The 26,829-nt window shown below is 42.4% G+C and overlaps 1 protein-coding gene across 7 annotated transcripts in view; it reads left to right on the forward strand.

Annotated features, from left to right (window-relative positions):
- The first annotated feature begins 1,736 nt into the window (after positions 1-1,736).
- LOC111601805 (homeobox protein homothorax) overlaps positions 1,737-26,829 on the forward strand; it is a 107,548-nt gene continuing 82,455 nt past the window's right edge. For 3 of the 7 annotated variants that reach the window (XM_023318592.2, XM_023318593.2, XM_023318594.2), the window contains exons 1-5: positions 1,739-2,334; positions 10,777-11,054; positions 13,311-13,452; positions 23,079-23,129; positions 25,233-25,283. In XM_023318592.2, the coding sequence (XP_023174360.1) occupies positions 2,320-2,334; positions 10,777-11,054; positions 13,311-13,452; positions 23,079-23,129; positions 25,233-25,283 (537 nt within the window). In that variant the 5' untranslated portion in view covers positions 1,739-2,319. Of the gene's footprint in view, positions 2,335-10,776; positions 11,055-13,310; positions 13,453-23,078; positions 23,130-25,232; positions 25,284-26,829 lie in introns of all 7 variants that reach the window. The other 4 variants (XM_023318595.2, XM_023318596.2, XM_023318598.2 and 1 more) reach the window with 3 other exon arrangements.

Genomic DNA, 26,829 nt, shown 5'->3' on the forward strand with positions numbered 1-26,829 from the left:
GCGGCCAAAACCTATAAGCCGTCTCCTTTTGGCCAAAGCCAAATAAATTTCAAACGAATGAACGAACGATGAGCGAGCGCCAACGACGACGTCGTCGTTGCGCAAAAAGAGTCGAAAAACAAATGGCAAAACAAAAACAAAAGCAAAAAAAATATATATATATATAGCAAAACTGAGCGCAGTAGAGTAGCGCAGCCCAGGCAAAGCATAGCCAGATTGTGACAAGTGTGTGTATGACAGAAAAGGCGTACTAACAAATCAGTCATCATCCTTTGCGCTCTGCCTTTGGGCCCCATTTTGTAGTGCGCTCACAAGAGCGCGCCTGCGCTCTCGCTGAGCAATTCGCCGCAATTACAGCAACAAAGCAGTCAGCAAGCGCACACATAAATACACACACACGCACGCACCACAATTCGCCGGAGTCAAATGTGTTTGTATAGCCATCGCACTCGCACTGCTGGTAAATTTATGAGTCTCCGCGTTGTACAACCTTTTTTAATGGCACAATTGTTGCGTCGCCTCCGTCTTTGCAACTGTGTGTGTGCGTGTGTGTGAGTGTACGATCGGGCAGACAGTGGCGTGCAAGCGTGCATGAGCATGATTGACAGTGTGTATTTGCCTTCGAACCGCGTACGACGTGCTTGTGCTTGTGCTGTCTGTGTTGTGTGCGAAGCGAGAAGCGAAGCCGAAAACGCCGAAGCCGTCGCCAACGTCGCAGCCGTTGAGAAAAATTATTATTATTACTATTATTATTGCTATTACATAGCATTATTATTGTTATTGCCGCACAACAACAGCAACCAACAACAACAACAACTGAATCAAGAATAATAATAATAATCATAACTGAACATATTTTGGACGCCGCCAAAAATTTTTCTCGTCGCGATCTCCACAGTTAGCCAAAAAACTTAATAACAAATTTCAAATAAGCAAAAAGCGCGCGCGTCTCGTTGCGCGACGTTTCGATCGGTCGTTACGTTACGTTACGCGTTACGCAGCAACGTTAACGGACTTTCGTCGTGTTGCCGCTGCTGTCGCCGTCTCCGTCGACGCCGTCGCGTTACCGTCGCTAAAACCACATTTTGCAACATTTGTCCACTGCACGTTCCGTTAGGAGCAGATTGAAAAGTAAAGTGCACTAAATGCAACTGCAAACTACAAACTGTAAACAGTTAGTTGACCTTTGATTGGCTGCCGATTTGACAAGCTTTTGGTTTTTCATAGTATATTATAGTATGTAGAAGCAGCTGTGATAAATAGTGCGCATATTATACGAAGCAAGAAGTATACGACATACAAACAAAATCAAATACAAAATAACAGCAACAAGAGCAACAACAACTTCAAGGCAATCCAAGAGGAACAGTTAGAAGTAAACGTTGAACGCAAAGACGAAGAACTAGAAGAAGAAGAAGCAGCTGCAAAAGGCCCGAGCAATGGATTTATGACAACAACAATAACCCACGAGCAGAGCTAAAAGGCAACAGCAACTGCAAACTATGTTGCCTGGCCCACACAAGCAGCAACTACAACTACAACAACAACGCAGCAGTATACTAAAAAGAAGAAGAACAACAATAATAATAACAACAACAACTACTACTACAACGGCAAACCCAATATGAAAACAAATTGTATACGATTTTTATAAACCGCAAAACAAAAAGCTAAAAAGAAAAAATTATATATAACTACAAAAAATTATATGTAAATATTATATAAACATTTATATATATATAAATATATGTATACAAAATACAAAACAAAAAAGATCTCCCGCTAATAACATAAACGCGCGCGTAACTACAACAACAACAACAACAAAGTATACCAGAAACAACAACAAATTAAATACATAAATCTAAGCAAAGAATGTAAAAAATCTAAAGCAAAGATTTTAACAAATGTGCCTGTGTTAAAACCGAAAATATAAAAAAAAATAAAAGTAAAAAGAAGAAGAAGCAGAAGAAGCGAGTAGTAGAAGCATAAAGTGCAAAGCAGCTAAGAACAACGTAGAAGAGGAAAAGAGAGAGGGAGAGATAGAAATTCTAATAATATTTTTGTGAGTGTCAAGCATAAAGTAAAAAAAACACAACTCGAGCGCAGCAAGCGTAGCAGGAGGCCCCAACACGTATAGCCAGAGTCACACAGATCCAGAGATCAGCCGAGATCTACGTCTGTGAGGACGACGAGGCCGAGGACGAGGACGAGGACGCAAGGGACGCGGACCCCTCGTTTTGTGTTGAGCCGCCAACTGTCGTCTGTACACCACTAAAAGTGGCACAAATCGGGTTAGACGTCGCTCCCAGAGCATTAATGGCTCAGCCTAGGGTAAGTACTATCACTAACTTGTCTATAAACCAAGTGTTATGTCTCAGCGTCGAGCAATTAGTGAGAAATTCGATATTAGAAAATGTTCGACTTGGCGACGGCATTTCGTAGGCGACGGCTTTTCAGCTAGGAAAAACATTTTTCCTTTCTCACAGATTTTCCACTCAGCTCTATCTAGATTTCATCAGTCTAAACCTGAGTTGCTCGTACTATAGTTTCTCCAAATTAATGTCAATTATTTGACAATTCACTAACAGCTATTCGTATAATTAGTTCTGAATGTTCCCGACTTCCAGACAAGTGAAGATTTGCCTAATTATAGTGTTGAAAAGTTCGGTTTTATTTCGCCGTCGGGATTCGGCTTCGGCATTTGACTCTATATATATTTTTATTAAGCAGTTGATTGTGGCGTGACAAGATTTTTATAGATACAGCAAGCTATAAAAATTATAATTGCAACAATTTTATCAACTTGATAATCTCAGGACGTGTACAGTTTATAAGTATACGAGTTATTATCAAATCAAGTCTGCAAATTGTTTCATTTTTTAGAGTATTTTAGAAACTGGAAACAAAGTGAACAAAATTATTCTTAGATAAAAACATTTGTTAGAAGAAATATTTATAGTAGAAGCAAAGATTTTTTAGTTACTATTAGCAGTTTTTAAGATGTAATATATATGTGAATTAAATATTATATAAATATTTAAAATATAAATAAAAGCGAAGATTTGTTAGCTAATAATATTGATACAATTTTTTATTTCAACTTAAAATTATAATTTAAATTTAAATAAATATTAAGATTTGAAGTTTTTAATGTCTCGAATATATAGAATATAGAAGTCCGGTAGATTATAGAAATATATCAGAAATATTATTTAGATTTCAATTAAAATTGAGACAAACATGTTGAAGCTTAACTAAATAAAAGTGAGATTTATGTTTGCTAAAAAAATTCTCAACTTTTTTTATATATATTATTTTTATTATCATAATTTGCCGCGTAGAGATCAATAAATTATTTATCAGCTGACTGACCAACATACTTAACGCTCTTTTCCTCGTTTTTGTTTTGTATTTTATTTATTTTTTATTTACCTACTTTAACTTTATGAACTGATTAACATATGTGTGTGAAACGAACTTGATATTTCTATGGATCGTTAAATCGTTAGGAAATGTATAACAAAACGAGAGCAAATCAAACTCAGCTGGGTGTGTGTGTGTGTGTATAGTTCATAATTAGTATGTTACATATGTGTGCGTGTGTGTGACACTGTCGTACATGGCTAAGGCCCAGCCAGCTCTACTTCTCCTTCTCCTCCAGCTCAGAAGACTTGAAAAATGGCTAGATTTAAATATTTAAATGCGCTGAATGCGGTTCGGTTTGGATCGGTTCGGTTCAATGTGATGCGGTTCGCTGGCAGAAGCTGTGAGCTGCTGCTCTGGCAGTCACATAAATTTACACTTGTGGTTTAATACGCCAAATTCTCTGGCTCTCACTCTGCGAGTCTCTGATTGCAATTCCAGCCAAAAGGCCATTGGTTGTGCGGCATGTGTGTGCGAGTGTGAGTGTGTGTGTGTGTTTGATGTGATGCATATAATTTTATTGCACAGCATAGGCAGCGCCGGGCAGGGCAGCACGGCTGGTTGTCCGGCATTCGGCGAGGGCAACTCGCTGTGGTTTTATTATTTACAATTGCAATTTCATTGCATTTCTTTTCGTTACGAATTTGTTATTGCTTTTTATGCCTTTTTTATTTTTAAAAATGTTCACTTAAAGCACAAAAGGTTGCTAGCAATTGTTGTACATATTTAATTTGATTATTTTATGCCTCGCAGTTAATGAAAAGTCGAAAAGAAAAAAGATTACAATTTGCAATTTGTGCAGCTGCCACACACACACACAAGCAGGCCTCTGCGGCGCTGCAACATTCAACATTCAACACAAAAATTGTTTTGGTGTTATTTTAATTTAAAGGTTAACCGCAGCGTAATTTGTGGCATAAAATATAATTCGTCTAGTGTGCGCTGCTCGCGCGCTACAAAATGAAAAATCAAGTAAAAATAAAAACACAAATGAAAATGAAAATGAAAATAAAAATAAAAATAATAAAAATCAAATAAAAGTGCACTGAAAGCAAATGGCATTCGCGTTCGGCATTCGCCTCTCGCAGTTGCAGTTTGCCGTTCGCCGTTCGCCATTTGTTTGGCTCTGCGGCTGCGTTTTCGATTTGGCCTTAAATTGTTTTACGTTTTACGTTTTTTCTGTCTTTTCGGTTTTGTGGGTTTTATAGTGCACAATTTTCACATTTCTCATGAGTTTTCCCTTTTGGCAGCTCAACAGTTTGTAGGCATTGAAGGAAATTCAATAAAAAAAATATATAAAAAATATTAAAAGCAAATCCAAATTATTTGTTTATGTAAGAGGCTTTTAGTTGTGAAACAGATAGATATTTTCGAAATTTATAAATAAAACTCCAGAAAATATAAAACATAATAGAGTAAAATTTTTAAATATAAAAAACTTTATTTAACAGCAAATAAATTCGATATTCGATATTTAGAGAACTTGAATTTCTCAACAAATTTGTTGTATCTCACTATATAAATAGGTAAATGTAATTCAAGTACAACAAATCTTATAAATAAATAAAATAGATTTAATTGAATTTATAGAGATAATGTTAAGCTCACACTTAACTTGCAAAAGTATCTACAGTTATAAGACGCAAAGGCAGCTGAGAGTTCTTTGATGTTGATTCTCGTTAGATTCAACTCGAGTGATTCATAGAATCTGGAAGAGAAAGACAAGTAACTGGGCAGACCAAGAAGCACGCAGTCTTTAGTGAGTCATGAGTTGGAACTTGGAAGTTGAGTGGAAGCTGAGCAAGGCTTACCCTCTGCCAGTGCAAACTTGTTCCTCGGGACCTGTACGGCCGCAAATTTAGTATAAACAAATTATACAATTTATGTATGTGTCGTTATATATGCATATTTTTACCATATTCATAACAGAACAGCGGCTGCATAGGAATTGCTGCGCTGCAGGCCGCACGGTGCCCACAACGGAACCTCCGACAGTCTCCCGGTGTTGTTGGGCTGCTCTCGGCTCTGGGGCTCCTCCACTCGATAACTTCTCCTGTGGCAGTGTTTGGGGTTTTTCGTGTGCTAAAGAGCTTCATGTTTAATGATCAAATTGCGTGCCTCGTTTGGTGCCTGGTGCGTTGTTGCTGTTAGTTGTTGTTGTTGCCAAGAGGCCATTGGAAGTGTTTTCATTAGTTTCATTTCTTTTTACATTTGCGCTCAAATCGTCTTAAATTTTCGTTCGCTTACAAATATTTCGCACAATGTAATTTCCCCCAACATTAGCGCTAAGCGAGCGTTAATTTTCGGCAAGTTAAGTGAATTCCATTACATCTCTTTGACTTACGCTCTAGCCAAAAGAAAGATACGTACTATAAACCAACTGATACAAGCTGTTGGCGCTGAGGTTGCCGTTGGGGGCACAACAACGAAAAGACGTGGAAAATCATTTAGACAAGTTGCACGCCGCTCATTAAATTAAATGAGCCATCAGCACGCAATTTATTTTAGTATTTTTTGTTGTTTTTTTTTGAGTAACTTTTGCCATGCCAGACGCAGACGCAGCCGCAGCCGCAGCTACTTCACAGTTTGCCATAGCTTCACTACACGTCGCTGCTCCGCTCTGTTCTGCTCCTCATTTGTTTCTTTAGTTCTTTCAAGCCAATTTAATTAAATAGACGCCGCGTGCTGCTTAAAAAATTTGATAGAAAATGTGAGATAGTATTAAAAGTTGTTTTTAAATTTCTATATGTGTATATATATAGAAATTAATACAATGTATAGATACCCAGAGATACTAAAGTGCCTTGAAAACGTGTCTGAAAGCGGCAAATGTTTAATGATATTCCAAATATTCAAATTCGTATGAGATTCGTCGGCTTGTATTTGGTTCATTTCATATGTATTTATGCATAAATTAGTTAAAGGCAAAATGACTAATCTAATTTGTAAATTTTTCGTATATTTAACATTTATTTCTATCAACAATTTTTATGATATTAAATATTTTTGCTATTACCTATGAATTAAGGCAAACTATCAACGGAATTCGCTTCCCAGGATTACTGCGATATTCGAAACTTTCATTCTTAGAATTTCAATTAACTTTGATTTTGTGACAGGTTCGAAAATTGTGCTAGCTATTATATTATAATTCTTGAAAGTATTTTTGGCATTGCTTTTAATTTAATAAATGCTTGCACTGACGTCATTTGATGTTCTTTCTTTCTTTCTTTTTTAATTTTATTTTTTATTTTTTTTTTATTTCGGACAAATATTAAAACAAGCTAAATGTTTGCTTGCTGTCGCCTTGTTATTTGCGTAGTCGTTGCTTTAAATTTAGCTGCCGATCGTGTGATATATAGTATAACTATTATATACACTCGAAGCAGTTCTTTTCCAACATTAAATTAAGCCTTAAAAATAAATTAGCGATTGGCAGAAAATCAAATAAATTTTTCCATAAGACTAGAGTCTTGTCGCAACGCATATTGTTATTTGTTATTTTTATTCTTATTATTTTTAATGTTTATTTTTTTATTATTATAATTATTTTCTAAAATTAAGAATTTGTTATTATTTTTATTTTTATTGTTATAATTATTTTTTTTATTTTATTTTTCAAAATAATTTTTTTATTATTATTTTTATTATTATTATTAGTAGTAATAAAAGCGAGCGTGTTCGATTTGACTGTGGCTGCAACTGTAAATTAAAACAACGCCGAAACACGCAACAAAAATTAATTGTCTAACACCAAATAAACTATACAAAACATCGACGACGACTCAAAAACAAAAACAAAACGGCAAAAAAAGGGAAAGAGAAAGAAATAATAAAACTGGGCGTGTGCCCAGCTTAATGAAATGCTCTTGCCTTAGAGGGGGTGGGGAGGTGTGCGGGTGCTTGGGACTCTATGGCTTACTCCTAACTTTTGGGCGACTCTCTGACACACCTACAACACCAATCGACAGCCAATTCGAATTCTAGAGGCAATGGCACTAGCATATCTCAGGGTCACTCGGTTCTGCGGTTCGTCTGCTAATTAAGCAAGCAAGCTAAAAAAAAGAACAAAAAAATTAAATTAGAAAAGAAAACGAAACAAATTCAAATACAACATGATAAACAATTAATTTTGATTAGGCGGCCAACGTCGCACAATTAAGAATGTGAAAGAATGAAAAGCAAAAGTGTTGTCCGAATAAGAAATCAATAACACTGTCCAACACATTTGTGCACCAGCTCCAATCGAGCACATTTATGTATATGGAGCACACACCCACACACGTGCCGTAGCTTTAAGGGCTTGCTAAAATGGCGGCCATTGTCACCGCACACACACACACACACACACACAGGCAGACAGTCGCACCTATAATTCTTGCAGTCTGGCGCTGGTCAGTTTTAGGCGCCGTTAGATAAACTCCCCAACAGCAACAAAAACATTGCCATTGCCGCCTAAACTGGACACCTAACGCTCCACTATTTCTCTATCTATCGCACTCGCACTGCATCTGTGTGGCGCTGCATTTGGCTACAGTTTTTGGTTTCAAGTTCAGGCCAAAAATGTTTGCGCAAATGTTTTGGTCAGTTTTTGCCTGCCGCCCACTTTTTTGGCTGCCCGTTGGGTTGACACATGCGTGTGTGCGTGTGTGTTTACAACTATAACAACAAGCACAGCAACTGCCTAATGCAAGCTTAAAGTGCTGCACAAACTCTTGTAGGCCTTAAAGCCAACAATTGAGTCGAGTGAGTTGTTGCTGTCGTTGTAGTTGCTGTTGGCTCGATGACTTAATGTCGCGCAATCACGACAAAAGCACACACACACACACTCACACACACACACATGTATATGTATAGATAACACACACAACAAGGACAACAACAGCAACTCAGCAACGTGGTTGAAACTCAGCTAGCTGTGCGTCGTCTCGTTGTCCCGTTGTCCCGTTGTCCCGCTGGCCATGTGACTGCTGCGCCTGTCACTGACAGCTAGCGACCCGCCTCTCACCTCCCGCCTGCCTTCTCCCACTGTCATTGTATGTGTGGGCCGCAAATACATAAATTTTTGAAGGATTTCGGCGCTGAACTTGTCAAAATCAGACGACAACACCAACAGAGTCATGTTTATACGGAGTTCCCGTTCGCGTCCACTGATTGTTGGCTGTGGGTTATTGATTCACCAGCTGAAAAAGAGAGGAGTGTAGTGTCCATATGTACGTACATATATGCAGGCACACACATACACACAGTGCGAGAGTAGAGCTTGCGACGCGTTCAACAAGGTCATTGGCTCGGGTTCGCTGGAGCCCGCAGATGATCATCAATCAAATGGGGAAAGCCTTAAGTCTTCGGTGCCAGGTCTTAAGTGTGTTTGCCTGTTCGATTTTTGGCGCGTTCGGTTACAAAAGTAACAAAAGTCCGCTCATTTGGGCACTGCCAATGGGATTGGGAATGGGAATGGCAATGGCAATGGAGATGGAGATGGGGAACGGAGGAATACGCCGCTCAATTCCCACATTACTTATGTACAAGTACAAATTGTGGTAATTTTCAGAGATCTCTTTGTTGGCGATTTTATTTGTGCTTTGCTTTGTTTTCTTAGCTGCTTGGCTGTGGCTGTGGCTGTGGCTACGGCTGTGGCTGTTTGCTGCTCCACAATTTCCTCATTTCTAAAAGCAACGTTGCCTGCGAGCTGCTTTGTATATTCGCTCATTCGCTGGCTCTGCCACCAACACTAAAATTAGCATAACAACTTTATAGTTTAACTGCTCGACTGCCTGGGTCTGGCCCCGACCCGGCCTGCTCTGGGCTCGCTCGCTGGTCTGCAACTGATCCGGTCTGGCTGTATCTATAAGTTTGTATCTTGCATGCACTGCATACACAGGGACGCCAACACTAAGAATGAGTGACAAAAAGGCAAAAAAACAAAACTCGATTTGTGCTTGCGGCTCAAAAGCTGCACAGTAACTAATCTGTTGTGTGTATCTAAAGGATTGCAGAAAGCCAAAATGACAAAAGGTCTTGGTACTTTCTGCAGGTGGTAGTCGCACACACAAGCTGCCAACAGCAGCTGCTGCGCATAACAAACTACAGCAATGGGTGGGGCGAGAGGCTAGGCTAACACAGTCAGCCATTGATAGACCCATTTCCAAACAAACACACGCACACACAGAGAGAGAGAGAGACGCTGTCAGGTGCAAATCCTGGCTGAATGCTGAATGCCCCAAGTCAAGAGCCACTTGCCTCAAAGCGAACCCAATGCCAATCCCAAGCCGCCAAGCGTCACTCAGTCAATTGCTCATTTAGTGTCAAAGATTTTTCCAAGACGATAACAATACACACACACACACACACAGACACACAGACACATGAACTGCGAGGGAAAACTTTGCCAGCAAAAAGTGCCATCATTTCTTGTCGCTGCACAAAAATCTTGTCAACTGGCTGCGCCTCGGCCTCAGCTCCTCTCAGCTCCAAAATTATGCAGTGTGAAGCGGTGACGACGACGCCACTTGAGTATAAAAATGATAAAAATCTTACACAAAAACAACAACAACAACAACAACAACAAGCAATCACAATCACAAAAGGCCGTAATCACAGAAGGCGGAGAGCAGAGCCGCGTTGAACTTTAAAAAAATATATATTTTCTTGCTGTTGTTGCTGTTGCCATTGCCGTTGCTGCTGCGGCTGCTTGTAGTTGTTGCCGTTGTTGCATACGTGAAACCAGTTTGCAATTGCGAGCGAGACGCAGCTAGCTGCGCGAAGATACTCGCGCTCGCTCACACAGACTGAAACAGATTAACTGATAACATTAAAAATTACTTTTTTTTGTTTTACTTTTTTGGTTTTTTGCTTTTTTGCTCTCTGTTAACTGTTTTGCTGCTGCTGATTTTGGCGCTTAATTAATATGCAAAAAACGTCGAAAGAAAAGAAGCGACAACAACAACAACAACAGCAGCAACAGCAGCAATCAGCTAAATATACTTATATCTGAATATATATACACATAGATATCTATATATAATGCCGCAGCCAAAGTAATCACAAGGTCAAACACAATGCGAACCGTTTTGTTATTTCTTTTCCCCCTCTGCTGTTATTTTTTGGGGGCTTCAATTTTTGTTGACGTGCTTGGAAATAATATATATGAATGTTGGCAGACCTATTCACAGATATAGATAAATAGATATAGTGTAGATACATAGCGCGATTTGAGCAGGTAGAATCTCCAGCTGACGCTGAGCAACATTTCTGATTCCGATTGATTCAAATAAACATATAGCCAATAAGTCGAAAGTATAAACTCTCATATTCATTCTCTCTCTTTCTCTCTTGTTATGTTTACAGTATGACGATGGCCTGCATGGCTACGGCATGGACTCTGGCGCCGCAGCCGCGGCGATGTATGATCCACATGTCGGCCATCGGCCGCCGGGACTGCAAGGCCTCCCCTCGCACCACTCACCGCACATGACGCACGCCGCGGCAGCGGCCACAGTTGGGATGCACGGCTACCATTCGGGGGCCGGAGCGCATGGTACACCTAGTCATGTATCACCGGTTGCTAATCACCTAATGGGCGCAATACCCGAGGTACACAAACGTGATAAGGATGCGATTTATGAGTAAGTAAAACCCAAATTGTTCTTACCAAACCCTTTTCAATTGCCACTGAGAGTGAATGAACCAGTTCCCTGATAAGCGCAGATCATAAACTGTTTAACTGCTCGCTCATTCATGAATTGAATAAGAGTCGATCGAGCAGTGCAAAGTGATTAGCGATCACGTGATCGACTTGATGGGATTCGATCTATATAAAGATCTAATCGTGATCATAAAATCAGGCCACATTCCAGCTCATATCATGATCTGCATGTTTCGGAATATTGATCTATCATTCCGATCCGCACCTGGCCTTGATCATTGTGCACTTCTCAGTCGACGAATGACAAATTCCACTTTCGGCCAATTAATTTATTTAATTTACCTCCTGCCAAGATGCTCATCAATTTTTGGACCTTTGATCAGCGAAACTCACATATTGAATACCAATTTGTTGCGATCGAACCCTGGGCAGCGCCGCCACCTGTTGCCGCCTGTTCGCACCTCTGCGATATGCGGCTTCGAGGCGAGGGAGTAACACAATTTAACACACACGCGACCTAATGCCCACGATCCTGCTGCAAAGCAAACAAGAATTGAAAGAGGATCACCATCTTTTTCTCTTGGCTGGCAGAGCTGGGCGTGACCTTCTGTGTTTTGCACAAAATACAAAATTATGGGTTTCCTTTTGGCAACAAAATTTCTTTTTTAATTTGTGAGCTCCGGCTGCGGTTGCTGCTGCAGATCGTGGGGTGTGGCTCGTGTTTAGTGACGGACACGGCACAGGATCGTGCTTAGGCATTAGGGAGCAGCAGCAGGTTGTTGTGCCTGGTGTTAAGTTGCCAAAATGCGGTTTCGACTTTTTTCTAACTTGATCAGGAGCGGAGGACACGCTGCTCGTGTCATTCCCAGCTCTGCAGATGCGTGTCCTGCCAACTGGCAATTTTCATGTGCTGCAACTGGCGATGCCAGACACTGGGACAGCTGCTTGAACCTTGTTTGTCTTTGGCTCTCTCTGCGTTTCAGTTTTTGTATTCGCATTTAAATAAGCAAATATTTGGTTTTTTGTTTGCTTTGTGCGGCAATTTTATGAATGAGTTAACTTTGAGCTGCCATCAATCAGCTGTTGGTCGCTGGCTGTTTGATGAGTCTCCGCTTCGTCCTCGTCCGCTGCTGAGTCTCAAGTGGGTGAGCAAACATGGCGCATGACTTCATTAGCACACTTTTTGGCTTGGACTTTGGCTGTGCCACCTGCAACAGCCACTGCCATGGCCACTGCCACTGCCACTGCCCCTACCAATGGTAAATAAAAACTCGAAAATGCGCTTCTTATTTGTACAATTGACACCTTGAAAGCGGCAGCCGGACACAAAAATAATAATAACAATAAGAAATGGACGCAATGAAAAAGCAGCCGCTACAATAAAATGAACATGCGCAGAACTCTCTTAACACCTTCTCGAGTGGAGTGCAACAACAACAACAGCAGCAACAGCAACAACTTCAGCTGCCTGTCACAAATGCCAAGTCATGGCAAATGAGTGCACAGTTTTTTGTTGCCTGGGTCGATCCTGGCCAGAGGCAATGGGCATGGAAATGGAATTGAAAGTTGGAATGGGAAATGGGAATGGAAACTCTACTGCTGCTGCTGCTGCTGCTGCTGCTGCGCACTCGACTGTAAAAAGCGCACGGGCAGTTGCTGCAGAGTTCAGGGGTTTCGGGCCATGGTCCGCTTATTAATAGTTGTTAAGCGCACGGCTACACCCTCACCTCGCCAATGGCCAATGGTCAGTTGTGCCATCTAATGACCAAATGAAGTGCCTGGACCGGGCCAAGGAACAGCCCCGTCGTTCGAGGAGAGGGTTCGCTCGCTCTCCGCCTAATTTTGTTCAGGTGCAATTTGTGCTTGGAGCGTGAAGAGCAGTTAACAACAACAGTAAAAAAAGAGACGGAAGAAGCCGAAAATAGAAAACAAAAAATGGTCAAATCATGCATAGTTGCTGAACTAATCCGTCAAAATGTAGGGCCAGGTCACAATCGGAGGGATTATATGTAGATGTGGACGTATTTCGTTTTTCTCTGTTGTTTTCTGTTCTCTTCGTCTTCATGCTGATACTGAACAGCTGCTGTTCATTTGCATGGCAGGAAATAGTTAAAAACAGCTGGCAATGCGCTGGGCGGGCGGGCGATAATGTTTCCAACTCATGAATATCTGGCATACATATATCTCTCGGTATCGACATTAACTTAAACCTAACTCCATTCTCTTTCTATTGCAGACATCCGCTATTCCCGCTCTTAGCGCTCATATTCGAGAAATGCGAATTGGCCACATGTACGCCGCGAGAGCCTGGCGTGCAAGGTGGCGATGTTTGTTCGTCGGAATCGTTTAACGAGGATATTGCAATGTTCAGTAAACAGGTAAGCAATGGGAAAGATGTGGAAGAGGCCAACAGGCTTCTATAGCCAGCTCTGTCCGTTCTTTTTGGGGGTAATTGGAGCTTTGCCACATGTGCCACATGCGGCACACGAGTCTAACAAAGCAAGCCGTTAAATGATCGGATTTCGAGGCACTCTGTCGATCTGTTGCTCTGTCGTTCTCTCAAGTGGCTGCAGCTAATTGCATCTGCCTGTGACTTGCCATATGTTGCAAATATGTGTTGTTGCCACAATTGAGAGTTCCCAAAAAAAGAAGCTTAAAGCAGTGACATTTCAATAATTTACGATGTTTTAACACACAAATTATAATGTTGCAAGTTGTAAGCACATCCTGGCCCAGCCTCTCTCTCTGCCTCCCTCTCTCACTTTGCTGGCTTCTATTTATATAAACGAGATCACATTAAAGACGCTCACTCAGAGGGCGAGCACAACTTATGGCTCCATCTGAAGAGATTTTCATGTCGAGATGCGACATTTTTGGCGCGTCAGGAAAAAAAACATTTGAAAATAAAAATGAAATGAGAATTGAAACAAGAAGAGGCTCGCTTTTGTTGCTGTTGGCCAGCTGAGTTTGATTCGCAACAGCACAAAAAAATGATGTTTTTATTTATGGTCCATTTGGAATTTTGACAGGCCTGCCAAGGGTAATAAAAGCAACAACAACAGCCACATTTATCAAGATACATTTTTGGTCCTTTGGTGGCGAGATTTTGATGAACTTTTGTCAAATTGACAATGAAATGCCAAATGAAGTTAACAAATTTCACAATGCCTGCCACTCGAAGGCACACTTGAGACTTTCATTTAATTACTCATTTAGTTTTTAATTTTAATTGGATTTTTGTCCTCGCTGGCTGCTGCTTAGCTCATAATTCATCATTTCTAAGGCAGCATTTCGGCTGTCAGTCGCAACGGCCTCAACATTACTTCACACTTTGCTCTGTGCATGATGCACAAATGTCATAAGATGCACAGCTAAAGATATAGACAGCATCAACAACTAAGTTGTCGCTTGCATTTCAGTTGATTCGATTTGAATTCATTTGGGTCTTTTTTTTAGTTGGCCACTAAATTGATGCTGCTTCGGGGTCGTTGTTGTCTGCTGCCGTCTTCGGCTGACAAAAATAACTCAAAAATGTCATTCGCCCATCGAATTTTAACAAACGAGCAGAGCTGAGCAGAGTCACCCAGTCGACTCGACTGCCAACATGGGCGCTAAAAATATGTGGCGATGCTTTTTTAGCTGCCCCACTGTCGATGCTTTTTTTATAGATAGTTTGCATCTGCATGCATATAAGATATATATATATACATATGTACATATATATATATATATAGATATATATATGTCACTTCGTTTTGAGTAAGCAACTGCGTAAAATGCGCCAACGCCAACGCCACAGATCGACAACGTGAACGAGAGCAGCAGATCGAGATCTCAACAATCTGAAAAGTCGGCGCACTCGGCGTATCGTTTGGCATATACTTAGTTAGGCGACTTTTGGTGTTGGCGCTGCTAATGATGCAGCTAAGGAAACGCTTTATAATTTCTCTTTAAAAGCAGCTGAGGAAAAAACAACATTGTACATATAAATATATAAATATGTATATATATATATATATATATATATATATATATATATATATTTATTTATTTATATATGCATATGTGTACTTTATAAATAAGCAACAAAAGCTGAAGATGTTGTTGCTCCCAAAGCGACGCGTCGCCCATGTCTGTCTCTCTGTCTGCTGTTTTTGTTGCTGTTGCTGTTGTTATTGTTGTTGATGATTTCTCCCCTTACGAAAATTTGCTTAATGTGCTGCACAGCCTTTGTCTCCAAAGACAAAGAACCCCTTGAGTGAGCCCCATGCTGATTGCCCAAATAATTTTTATGATTTCATTTTAAGTAATTTTTAATGAAAATCAGTCGTCAGAGTAACTTTTGCCTGGCTGCCTGACAGTCGGCTTGTTGTAGTGACAACCTTTTGGCGTTTTGGCTAATAGTTTCTACATGCGACGAGTTGATATTTTGGCGTTGACAACGCAACTCCATTGTCTGATCCTCGCGATGTTGCTGCCGTTGTTATTGCAGATTGCAGCCATGCGTGCAGCAGCAGCAGCAGCAGCCTGCCTTTGCTTCTAAGTAGTCGTCTCACACACATACTATGTTGGGGGCTGTCTGTTTTGGCATGATGATTAATGAAGTGCGGGTAAAATGATGATGATGCTGCTGCTGCTGCCGCCGCTGATGTTGATGATATTTTGAATTTGTATGGCAAGCCTGTGCGTCTTTGTTGCTGCTTTCCATATGAGCAACACGAAGTTGTTGCGACTGTCCTTGACATTATAGTTGTGGCAAAGTCTGTAGCTACATCTGTCACAACATTGACACTGCCCACCCGAACTGAGCAACTTTCTAGACACTAACTGAAATTCGAAAAAGAAGCTGGAGAAGAAACGCCTTTGGGCATGGTTCAGCCTGTGGATTAGCTGCAGCGCAGGTAGCTCGCTGCTTGCAAAAGATATACGAAGAGAAACCCGAACAGGTTAAGCGTTAATACCAATCAATGGCTTGGCCTATGGCCGGGCAACGTTTGTACAAAAGCAATTTAATGTGTGCCCCGTACCCGGAGACTCGCTTTTCCCAGCATTCTGTTTTTGTTTTCGTAAATTGCATTTTCTGATTTCGAATGAAACGAAACGAAACGAAACGAAAAGAAAGACACAGATTTCTATAGTGAGCCCATAATCAGGTATGAAAGGTTACGCTTGCGCAGTTGTGTATTGTCAGAGAGCGAGCAGGCAGGACGGCAGGCAAGAAGGCAGCCAGCCAGCTAGCAGCAGGCAGCAGGCAGCAGGCAGCTTGGAATGCTCACTTGGAACTGTGTGTGCCTGCATCTCTACGCATTTGCGTGTGTCTCGTTTGCTGAAAGGAACTTAATCTCCTTTGTGCAATATTCTTCCCTTCAGCCTCGCTACCAATCGAAGTCGCAGTCGCAGTCGGAGTCGACGTTGGCTCTGCTTGTTTTTTCTCTTTTAATGATAAAAAATACAGCAACCTTTGCCTTTTTATTTGGAATTTGGTATTGGTACCTTTTTAATCTCAGCAGCTGGGCGAGTGAGCGAGAGAGGCCGAGTGCGCGCTCTCCCTCTTTGTCTCTGAGCTATGCGCAGTTATATTATTAAAGCATTGTTCTTTTATTTGCTCGCTCAACCCTTAGAGCCAGCGGGTTCTTGGTTTTGAATTTCTCGGCGAACAAAGGCGCAACTACACACAATCAGGCCCAACTTGTTAGCCAAAAAAAAAAGAGAAGAAAAATACTGCGAAAAGAGCAGCTACGTTGTCCCGCCTGGAATAGGGATTGCGCAGCCGCAACTGTTGCTAGTTTGCGGCAACGCTGAACCACCAAACGAAGAGTACGTCGCATTCGCACCACCCACCCGCGGGCAGCGTCTTATTTACTTTGACTTACTTCACTTTACAGCTGCAAACGCTTTTCTTTTGATTACATTTGAATTCTTTTCAATTTGCGTTGGCAGCTTTTCAGTTTTTCGTTTTTCCAATTGCTAGAATTTCGAATTTTCTACGTTCTATTCAAATATTTGTTTATGAAACCACTTGGCGCCTTTTAAATGTTATTATTTAGTTTGCTGCTGCGAGTGCGTGGCTGTGTGTGTGTCTATGTGTGTGTGTTTAGATTGAGCGCGCATTTGGTCGGGGTCGTTAGACGCATCGTCTGCATAGCTGATGACTTTCAATATTTGTACAGTAGTTTGACCCTTCCTAACAGCTCTATATACACGATATGAAATGGTGCATGCTGCATTTCGTAGATACATTATCGCTGTGTGAGTGCCGCATTACTTAGTCCCTAATACGTTCATCAAATAGAGGCCATAGCCCATTAGATTGGCCCTCTTAGCTGGCACTGGAATGCAGGCGAACAGCAGAGTTATTTATGTAGATATATATATATATGTATATATATATATGTAGTTATATATATATATATATATTATAGTCGACTATTTGAGCAGTCGCAGGAAAGTTCTATTTATTTCGTATGTCAGAAGCCAGCGGCAACATTTTATTAGTCAGGTGGCCATTATCATTTAGTTGTGTAAGCATCTCAAGTATTTCATTCTGATCCAAAGTCTTTCGCTGCGCCTTTATTTATGTGCCGTTACTTATGAGGCCCATGATTTATGTACCGCTCTCGCGGCCTAGACGTGTGCTAAACGCTTTCAATTAAAAGCGAAAGAAGCGTCGAGCTGCCTGCCTTGACAAATTGGGCAATGAGTGTTGACAATCGATGGCAGCCATACCCTGTAAGCTGATGCTGAATGGGGTATGCATTCACATAGTAAAAGAGCAGATTATTTTGTTAGCATTTGGAACAATTGAAGACTCTGTGTATATACCCGTCTAGCCATCTGTGAGTCGGCATTCGACATTCGACATTCGGTTGTCTCTGTCAGACGCATCTACAGCATATTTACTTTGCATTTTCGTGCTGTTATCAGTCAACGAACGCCGGATGTTTGTCCGGGCCGCGGAGCAGACGCCTTTGGCACGATGAGAGCGATCTATGAGGCACAGGTACCATTGATATGCGCCACAAGTAGTCAACGAAAGCGGCACACAAATTGCTGCTGCTGCTGCTGCTGCTGTAACATTCCAATGCAAATATTGACATTCAGAATGTTGCTAATGTTTACGCGCTTCTATGCCAGATTGTTAAAAGGTATCCGAGCCGGGAGTGGCAGCTACCTCAGTCTTGGGTCGTAAAAGATGGCCAAGTGTGTGCGGCCCATAGACACACTTATAGATACAGCTACAGCAACGGCTAGAGCTACAGATACATATACAAGTGCGTTCATGAGGGTATCATAAAAAGTAAATCAGTCGAGACGCGCCGCATGTGGAACTGTCCCATTATGGAACTACGCGTATGTAGCTTTTGCTCTGGCAGTCGCACTCGAATTGTCACCTCAATTGTCGCATTTTGTTGTAGTTTTTTCTCTGCTTGTTGCTTTTTACTACTGATATTGTGTGCCCATTATAAAGATAAAAACGATGGCTCTGCCAGATCGGGCGCGTTACACATTTCTCGCTTGGGTTCGGGCTAGGGTTTATGTTTATGTTTGTGTTTTGTTTTGTTTTGTTTTGGTTTGGTTTGGCTTGGTTTCTTGCTGGTAATGACGGTTAAAGGTAATCAGCGACATTAAACAAGCACTACAACAGCATTATCATTATAATCGTCATTATCATTGACGCGATTATCAACATCAGCAGCAATGCCAACACGTAGCGTCATCAGCTAAGCAAATATCATTTTTTGGTATTGCATTACAACAAAATTATTGTTCAACATTTTGTTCCCCCGCCTTTTTGCTTGTTGTGGGCGAACGCGTTGGGATGGGAACTGCAACTCGAACTGGAGCTGGGAATATCCAAAGGGATGGATGGCGGCATTGTGCAAGCTTTTAGGTACTTAACTGTGGCTATTTGTTGTTGCTGCTGCTGCTGCTTGTAACGGCTGTTGTAGGTGTGAGAAATTTGATAGGCTTTCTTGAGTCTTCGGTTACCTCTGCTTGAGGTAACTGCAATTTTCAAGTGAATGATTTTGGAAGCAGACGTTATGGACTTCTGCCAAACAGACAAACTTTGACAGCTCTATAAACTCGTTCGAAAGCCGCTAGCTGCGAGAACACTTCAGCATTGATTGTTTATAATAATTAGTAATTATTTGTAGATGCTCTGAAAACCAGTTTAATGAAAACTTGCACTAAATTACATAGTTATCCACAGCACGGGCGTTTCAAATTGTTACCTGTTGAGAAGTTAAATTTACTTTTTTTTGTTTTGTGTTCTATGCCCAGAGCTAGAGATAAAAAACTCGATAACATTTCGACAGCCTCTCTCAGCGCAGGCAGTGCAAACGTTGTATAGTTGCTGTTTGTTGTTACAGTTGTTGCTGCTGCTGCTGCTGCGGCTGCTGCTGGGCTAATTCGTTTTTCTTGCGTTTGTTTATGATATAGGCAAAGCCCGCATGCGGCTGTGCGGGGCAGAGAGCTAGGGCCAAGTCCGGCGCCGTGGCACGCAGCGAAATACAAAAGTAATAATGAAAATTAGTGTAGCTACGTGCAGCAATTTAGGCGCCACACAGCCGAACTGCACACACACAGACACAGGCTCATAGAGAGCGAGCAGCCATTAGCTTAGATAAACTAATAAGAGAAACGTGCGCTGAGCTGTCAGTGCATATGAACCAGCTCCAGTTCCAGTTTCAGTTCATGAGCGATGACGTTGCGTCTGCAACTGTGTTATCACTGCAGTTTCTCAAGTGCTTTGGGGTTTGGGGGGCTTTGCGCTTGCGATCGCCCGTTGTCCGGCTCTTTGGCTACTGTGCGCGCTGATTCCAAAAGTCGACATGGCAGGGTGCATAAATTGCTTTATGGCCGTTTGCTGGGCGCGCTTTATGGCCATTACTCAAGTGCTCAAGACTTCACTACACCACTACACCACTACACCACTGCACCACTACACCACTACGCCAGCTCACCGACGTGCGCTGCCCCTTGCGCCTCTGCGCGCACAGGTTTATGGCCAACACAATGCCAGGGCTATAAACGCGGGCGGACCCGGACGAACGGCTCCTAGCTATTGGCATAATAAAAACGTAGCAAAAACAAACGCTGTCCCTCCTCACCCGCAAGCAAGCACACAACAGCATTTGAGGCGTTTTATAGACTTGAGCTCTTTTGTGGATTGCGTTTCGATTTTTATTTCGGTTTTTAGTGGCTCAAATTTCTATAAATTTATCATGTGAGAAATTAAAAGCAGTTCTGATTGAATCATAATTCTATATATATAGATATGTATATATGTGTGTTGGGTTTTACTTTGGCTTTTATGGCCCGATTGTTGCTGCTTGTGGCTGATAGCACGTGGCCAGGTTGATGAAACGAATTTGATTTGAAAATTCCATTGAATTTATGGCAGCCAAACGTCAGCAGTGCGCCGATCTTGCAACTGAGTTTGTAGTATCTTTTGCGAGACAATCTATAACAACGGCACCGGAACACAAAGCCCAAAACCCAAACCCAAACCCGAACCCGAACCCAGCCCCGAGAACGAACCTTCGATTGTGGCACTGGCCGTTGTCGCTGGCGGTTGTATAATTGCATATATTGGGGGCCATCATAAAAACGCTTGAAGAGCAGTATCTAAACAGTAGTGATTTTATTTTGTCGCCGTGCTGCTTGCGAAATTTATGAGCTGCCCATGTGAAACTGATTAGAATGTGCGCTGGGGCACAAGTCAAGAAGGAACTCGGACGGCCCATGGGCGACATGACACGCAATTTTCTATTTGATTTTTATTTTTAAAGTGCGTGTGTGTTGGGGCGTTCGGGGCGCTTGGGGCTCTGGTGGGGTTTCCGCATTGGACACTACTTGGAAATTGAAAATGTGCCTCTCTTCGTTTGGCTATAAATATGAAATTGTCAGCTGCAGACGCCCACGCGGCTATGTTGACAAAATGTTCGTTTGACTGGGCGCAGTGTATAGAATTTTCCTTATGCTTTTCATTTTCATTTTCTTTTTCATTTCCATTTTCATTTTGATTTTCATTTCATGATGTTGATGTTATTTTCACGCCCGCCGCTGACTCGACGTTCCGGCATGTCCCGGCTTATTTATAGACTTGTCTCATGCTGTGTATTCGCTTGTTGGCAATGATTTATACATTTTTAAAAACCGCATCGCAGACAACAGCATTTCATTTGCCCATTGGGCTAGCGCTTATCAGTGGCCCTCGGCTTGTAATTACCGCCGAGAGCAGCCTGAGAGAGCCTCTCCGAGCAGAGCTGGCAGCCATTTTGATTTGGAGAATGAAAAGTGCGTGTGTGCAATATGCCCAGTTCCCCCATGTCTTTCTCTCTCTCTCCCACTACTCTGCCTCTCTCTCTCTCTCCCTCTGCATAAAGAAACCGCGACCCTCGTGCTTTTCATATCAGCTAAAGCAAAAGCGCGACCTGGTCGCCAGTCAGCCATCCAAACGGAGAGTTATCATGCAAACCAGTTTGACAACTTTGACTCTATGTGTGTGTTTAAGTGTGTATGTGTGTGTGTGCAACGCCAGCGACCAACCAGCATTTGAAAATGCAACATTAAAGCCAACTGGCAACAACTTTGGCACAAAACTCTCCACACGCAACTTCAGCCTCTGCTCAATGGCTGTGCCTTGTATCAGTTATTCTTCTTGTTGTTGTTGTTGTTGTTGTTGTTGTTGTTGTTGTTGCTGTTGTAGTTGTAATTGTTGCTCTGCTTGCCGCACAATGGGGCGTTTTTCTCATGCTTCAATGTGGCCCGGTGCCCACATATTTGCAGATGTCCGACTTGGGACTTAAACTCCTTACCGATCCGAACTGCTGCTCGCAATATAATTATTAGTCGTCTATGGCTCAGTGGATTCTAATTGCCGTTGCGATACTCAAGTGTCCCATATGGAGTGAGAGATGTGCCCCAGCCCAAGGCAAGCAAGTGTGAATCATTAGACGCTTGTTAAAACGCTAGAAATGGATAGATCGACTTCAGTCTGTAGACTTCATAGTTTATAGGCCATGAGACTTATCTTCTGCAGATCATTGCATCTACTATGCATCCAGACCGCCTGCAGTGCAGCCTGCCGCATATTTGCATTGGGTGGTCGGTCTATGGCCAAGGTAAATAGAAAAGACACAAATGAACGCAAGCACAAGGTCGAGTCGAGATCTGCGTTGGTATAAAATTTCGCAGCGGGTGTAGCTCTTTTTTTTAATGTGTTTTTGCCGTTTATCTACATATATCTAGCTATCTATTGAAGAACGACCCAAGCTGGTCTCACAGAGCTCGCCGATGAGTTCCGTGAGAGCCAGCAGAGCAGCAATCTTCGCTAATGGCAACAGCAACAATAATAAAATCAACAAATAATTCGCAGCATTTATTTGACCTTCTGTCGCATTTCGGTCGGTCGCGGTCTGTGTGGCCATTTTTTTATCTAGCCACATATTGCTTTTGTGATTTTTATCTAAGTGTGGGGTTTATTTCTGTTGCCTTTTGCAATAAAAATAAAATAACAAAACACAGAAAGACAAAAAAAAAACCAAAAATAAAAACGAGAATCGCTTTTATGGTCACAGCGAGTCACCTCTGGTCTGATGAGCAACAACAGCAAAAGCAAATTTTACGCAAATGTTGCGTTTCCCATGCTGTGTTTTGGTAACCATCTCCTGTTGTCGTTGTTGCTGTTGCTGTTGCCTGGTTTATATGTAGTATTTTGCTTATCGCTTGGACTGTGAGCTGGCATCATAAAACTACGGCGACACAGACAGGCAGACGGACAGCGGGAAAACATTGGCGACCTAGTCACGGAGTTGCTCCGAGCTGCAGTTACCACCTGCCTGCGTTCGTCAAGAATCAGCACAGCAGCACCAGCAGCACCAGCGACAACAGCTGCCACTGCTTATGCATATTTGCAACGATTTGAAACTAGTATACATAATGTTTTTCTTTTATACTGATGCCATCTCTCTCTCTCGCGCTCTGTCTCTCATTTCAGATAAGATCACAGAAACCCTACTATACCGCAGATCCCGAAGTCGATTCACTGGTAAGTAAACAAAGCGCGCGGCGCCCGGCAACAATGTTGCTGCAACATGTTGTATGTGTGTCTGTGTGTGTGTGTGTGTGTGTGCGCATGTGTCTCCGCGATCACCTTGACCCAAAACAATGACAACAATTGAATAATTTTCTTTTATTTAGAATAAATCACGGCAAATTTAGCTGCAGCCCAAGCAATTTATGAGCATTTGTTTGCTCACTTGCAGCTACGTCCAAGTCCAAGTCCAAGTCTGTCCGCATCCACAGTCACAGCGACATCCAAGTCGACATCCACTGGCCAGAGCGGACTAAGTTGTTTAGTCATTTTATTGGACAGCGTTGCCATACTTTTCTCTCACACGCATTTTGATTTTGCATGTTGCTGCTGCAGAATGGGCACGGGCATCGAAATGGGGGCACAGGCAAAGTGGGGCAGGGGATCTGACAACCAAACGACCAACGAGCAACGACCGATGCTCAACGCGACTACAATATGAAGCAGAACGATTTAATGATGCATATGACATTTTTGCACTCTCTAAATGGGCAGCCTTTGGGTGTGCAAAAGACGACGGCAACAACAGCAACAGCAACAGCAACAGCAACAACAACAATAAAGCCATCGTCGTGCTCGTGGGTTAGTTAAATGCATTCAGATCTGGGCAGTCAGAGTCATAGCCCCAAGGCAAAGGCAAATGCCATCAAGACAACCTTGACGGCGATCATGGCATGATCAGCGTCATCATCAGCATCAGCAGCTTGTTGGGCTGGGGCAACAAGTGCATAAAGACTTCGAGCTATGCCAATCTCTAGATCAAGTAAATGTAGAAAAGCATATAGCTTTTCCAAAGATCGTCCCATGGCAACACATGAGTCAGAGTGTACGTAGCTGCTGTCTGTCCGTCTGTCGCTCAGCTTGAGTTCAGCGAATTCCAAGAGATTTTTTGGAGAACGTGTAAATCAAGACGGAAATGCTGCGTGCAAAAAGTGCAAAACGATCCATGCAATTGGGCTGTGCAAATCGCGTCAACAGTTGCTGCTGCTGCTGCTGCTGCTGCTACATATAAAGAGATTAAGGGGCAAAACTAATTTTAATTGCGGCTGCCTTCGTACCACACGACAGAGGCCTCTGCTCAGTCGTAAATGTGTCACTCACTCACGCAGTGCAGCAGAGCTGCTGCATTTAATGTCGCTGGTTTTATGGCGTATTAGCCGCCAGCAAGAGCAGCAACTGCATAGAAATCTCTGGCGGTGGCCCTAATTTTATGCACTTGCAGATTAGTTTATTAGTTGTAGTACAAACTCACTGAATGCCAGCTCCTCGACTGCGGCATAGAGGCAAATGGGGCACCCGGACCTGGGTTGGCTGTTGGACAACTCTGATCGGCTTTGGCTCTGGCTCTGGCCATGGCCGTGTGCGCCTGCGTACTTTGGCCATAAATCATTTTGGCATGCCACCACTCAGTGGTGCTGGTGGTGCTGCTGCCGCTGCACTGCGTTTCTCCCCCTGCCAGCTGTGGAGAGTTCATGTTTGAACATTTAAAAGTGCATTTAGTAACACTTACTTAAACAAAAATACTCTTGGCTTTGGATACATCAGACACTCATATACATATAGACAAAGCACACTCTTCTGCTGTGGCTGTGCTATAAAAATGTTTATAGCATGTTTTCTCTATGTTATTATTTTACTATGCGGTTCAGTTGGCCGCGGCGTGGCATTAAATGAAATTCTTTAAAGTTTTTGCCGGCCGCAGCAGCTGCTGTTGGCGCAGCCAGAGCAACATGATCGGCAACAGCAGCAAGCAGCAAGCAACAAGCAACAGTCAACAGTGGCGGCTACAGCAGCAGCCACACCAGTTAGCAGCATCGTAAAAATGTCAAATGTCAAACTGACGTTTTAATTAGCATCTGGTCACCCTAACAGTTGGCGCTCTTGCGATTCATATATGTGTGTGTGTGTGTTTGTGTGTGTAGTGTGTAGTGTGTGGTTCCGGGGCGTCAAACGATTTGTTTGAAAGCCCTCTTTTATGGCAATGAATTTTATTATCTCTTGTGATATGCATAACTCATATTGAATCTCTTCCGTCTCTTTCTTACGCTCTCTTTGCAGATGGTGCAGGCAATACAAGTGCTTCGGTTTCACCTTTTAGAGTTAGAAAAAGTAAGTAAACCTTAATGCTCTCTATTCTATATCAACTTTTCCTACTGCCTAAGTTACTATTTAGAGGCAAAAGCAATACGTTTTCAAAGAATTTATTTCAAAACCCATAATTGACTTATTTAAAAGCGCTTGAGCATTAGTTGGTAATTAAATTGTACCCGGCAAATGTTGACTTGCCTCGTGGTCAGTTAACTTAAACACTTTTATGGCTCACTACTGGGCTGCAGATCATCAGCTCAGCAGCAGCAGCAGCACCGGCAGTCATGCAATTAACTGCTGGCCAGCATTGCTGCTGCCAACATTTATCACCGACCCCAACGACCACCCATAAAACCCATAAATCAATTGCAAAAAATTAAGTCCCAAAGCTCTTGCTAATACTGGGAGATACCCTGCAGTAAAATATAGGAAATTAACTCAATGTATTTACGATTGCATGCGAGCAGGAGTCTTGGCATTTTACAATTATTAATATGAATAGCAAAATGAAGCTAGGTTGGACGATTGAGTTGATCTTCAATGAATGAGTTTCTATAGGGTATAGCTAGACTTAGTTACCCACGGGCGCACATTTCGTATTGCCAACATTTGTGTTGACATTTTATTGAGCTTGTAGGCAGGCTCCAGTTATACACACACACGGAGAGAGAGAGATGGAGACACCTGGGCTCAGCATGCGGTCATATCTCTTTGCAAATGTCTAAATTAAAGCACAACGACAACGGCAGCAGTGACAACGACAGCAACAACTGGCTAGCTGCAGTTGGCCATGCAGCTGGCCGTGGCCGAAACTGCATTAATTGCCAATCAAAATTGTAACATGAAAACCGCTTGCATAGCTTTAGATAGAGATAAGTACAGCAATGCGGACCGACAGGATGTGACATAGCGTTTACAAAGCAAGATATGAGCCAGCGGAGGACAAATATTTGTTGCGCTCTGCGCTGTGGACAGGTGTGTTTGCCCAAGATACTGTCAGCCACACAAATTTTGGCTGTGTCGGAATCTACGATATTTGCATTAAGCGCCGCACAACACAATGAATGCATTCATACGCGGCTCTGCTTTGTTGTTAATTCATGAGGTGTGGACTTAGACCCGCCGCCCTTCCTCCCCTCGATGGCTAGCCAAGCCTAGACACACATAAATAATTTTGGGAATGCAGCAACAAGCAACACCTACTTTATTATTGGACACTTTATAGTCTAAATGAAAAAATTACAGGTTGCCTAATTTGTTTTAATTTCAAATAATATGCAAGAGCTTGACTAGACTGGGTGCGTGTGCGTGCGACTGTGTCAGTGTGTGTGTGTGTGGCGGCTGTCTTAATGGAAGTTGTTCCTCAACGTGGTCGTAATTAATGCCTGCACCCTACCTCTCCCCTACTCACTGTCCACTGGTGCTGCTGCTGCTGCTGTGCCAAGAAAATTAATTAGGCAAATGCGCAGCGAACCGTGGAGCGTCGAGAGTCGAGCGTTGGGTCGGGAACCGAAACTGAAGCCAGTCGAAGTTGGGGCTGAGCCGGGCTTTGAGCTAAGCCCGTCAT

This window comes from Drosophila hydei, unplaced genomic scaffold (genome assembly GCF_003285905.1).
Source record: "Drosophila hydei strain 15085-1641.00,03,60 unplaced genomic scaffold, DhydRS2 tig00008137-arrow-arrow-pilon, whole genome shotgun sequence".
Taxonomy (NCBI): Eukaryota; Metazoa; Arthropoda; class Insecta; order Diptera; family Drosophilidae; genus Drosophila; species Drosophila hydei.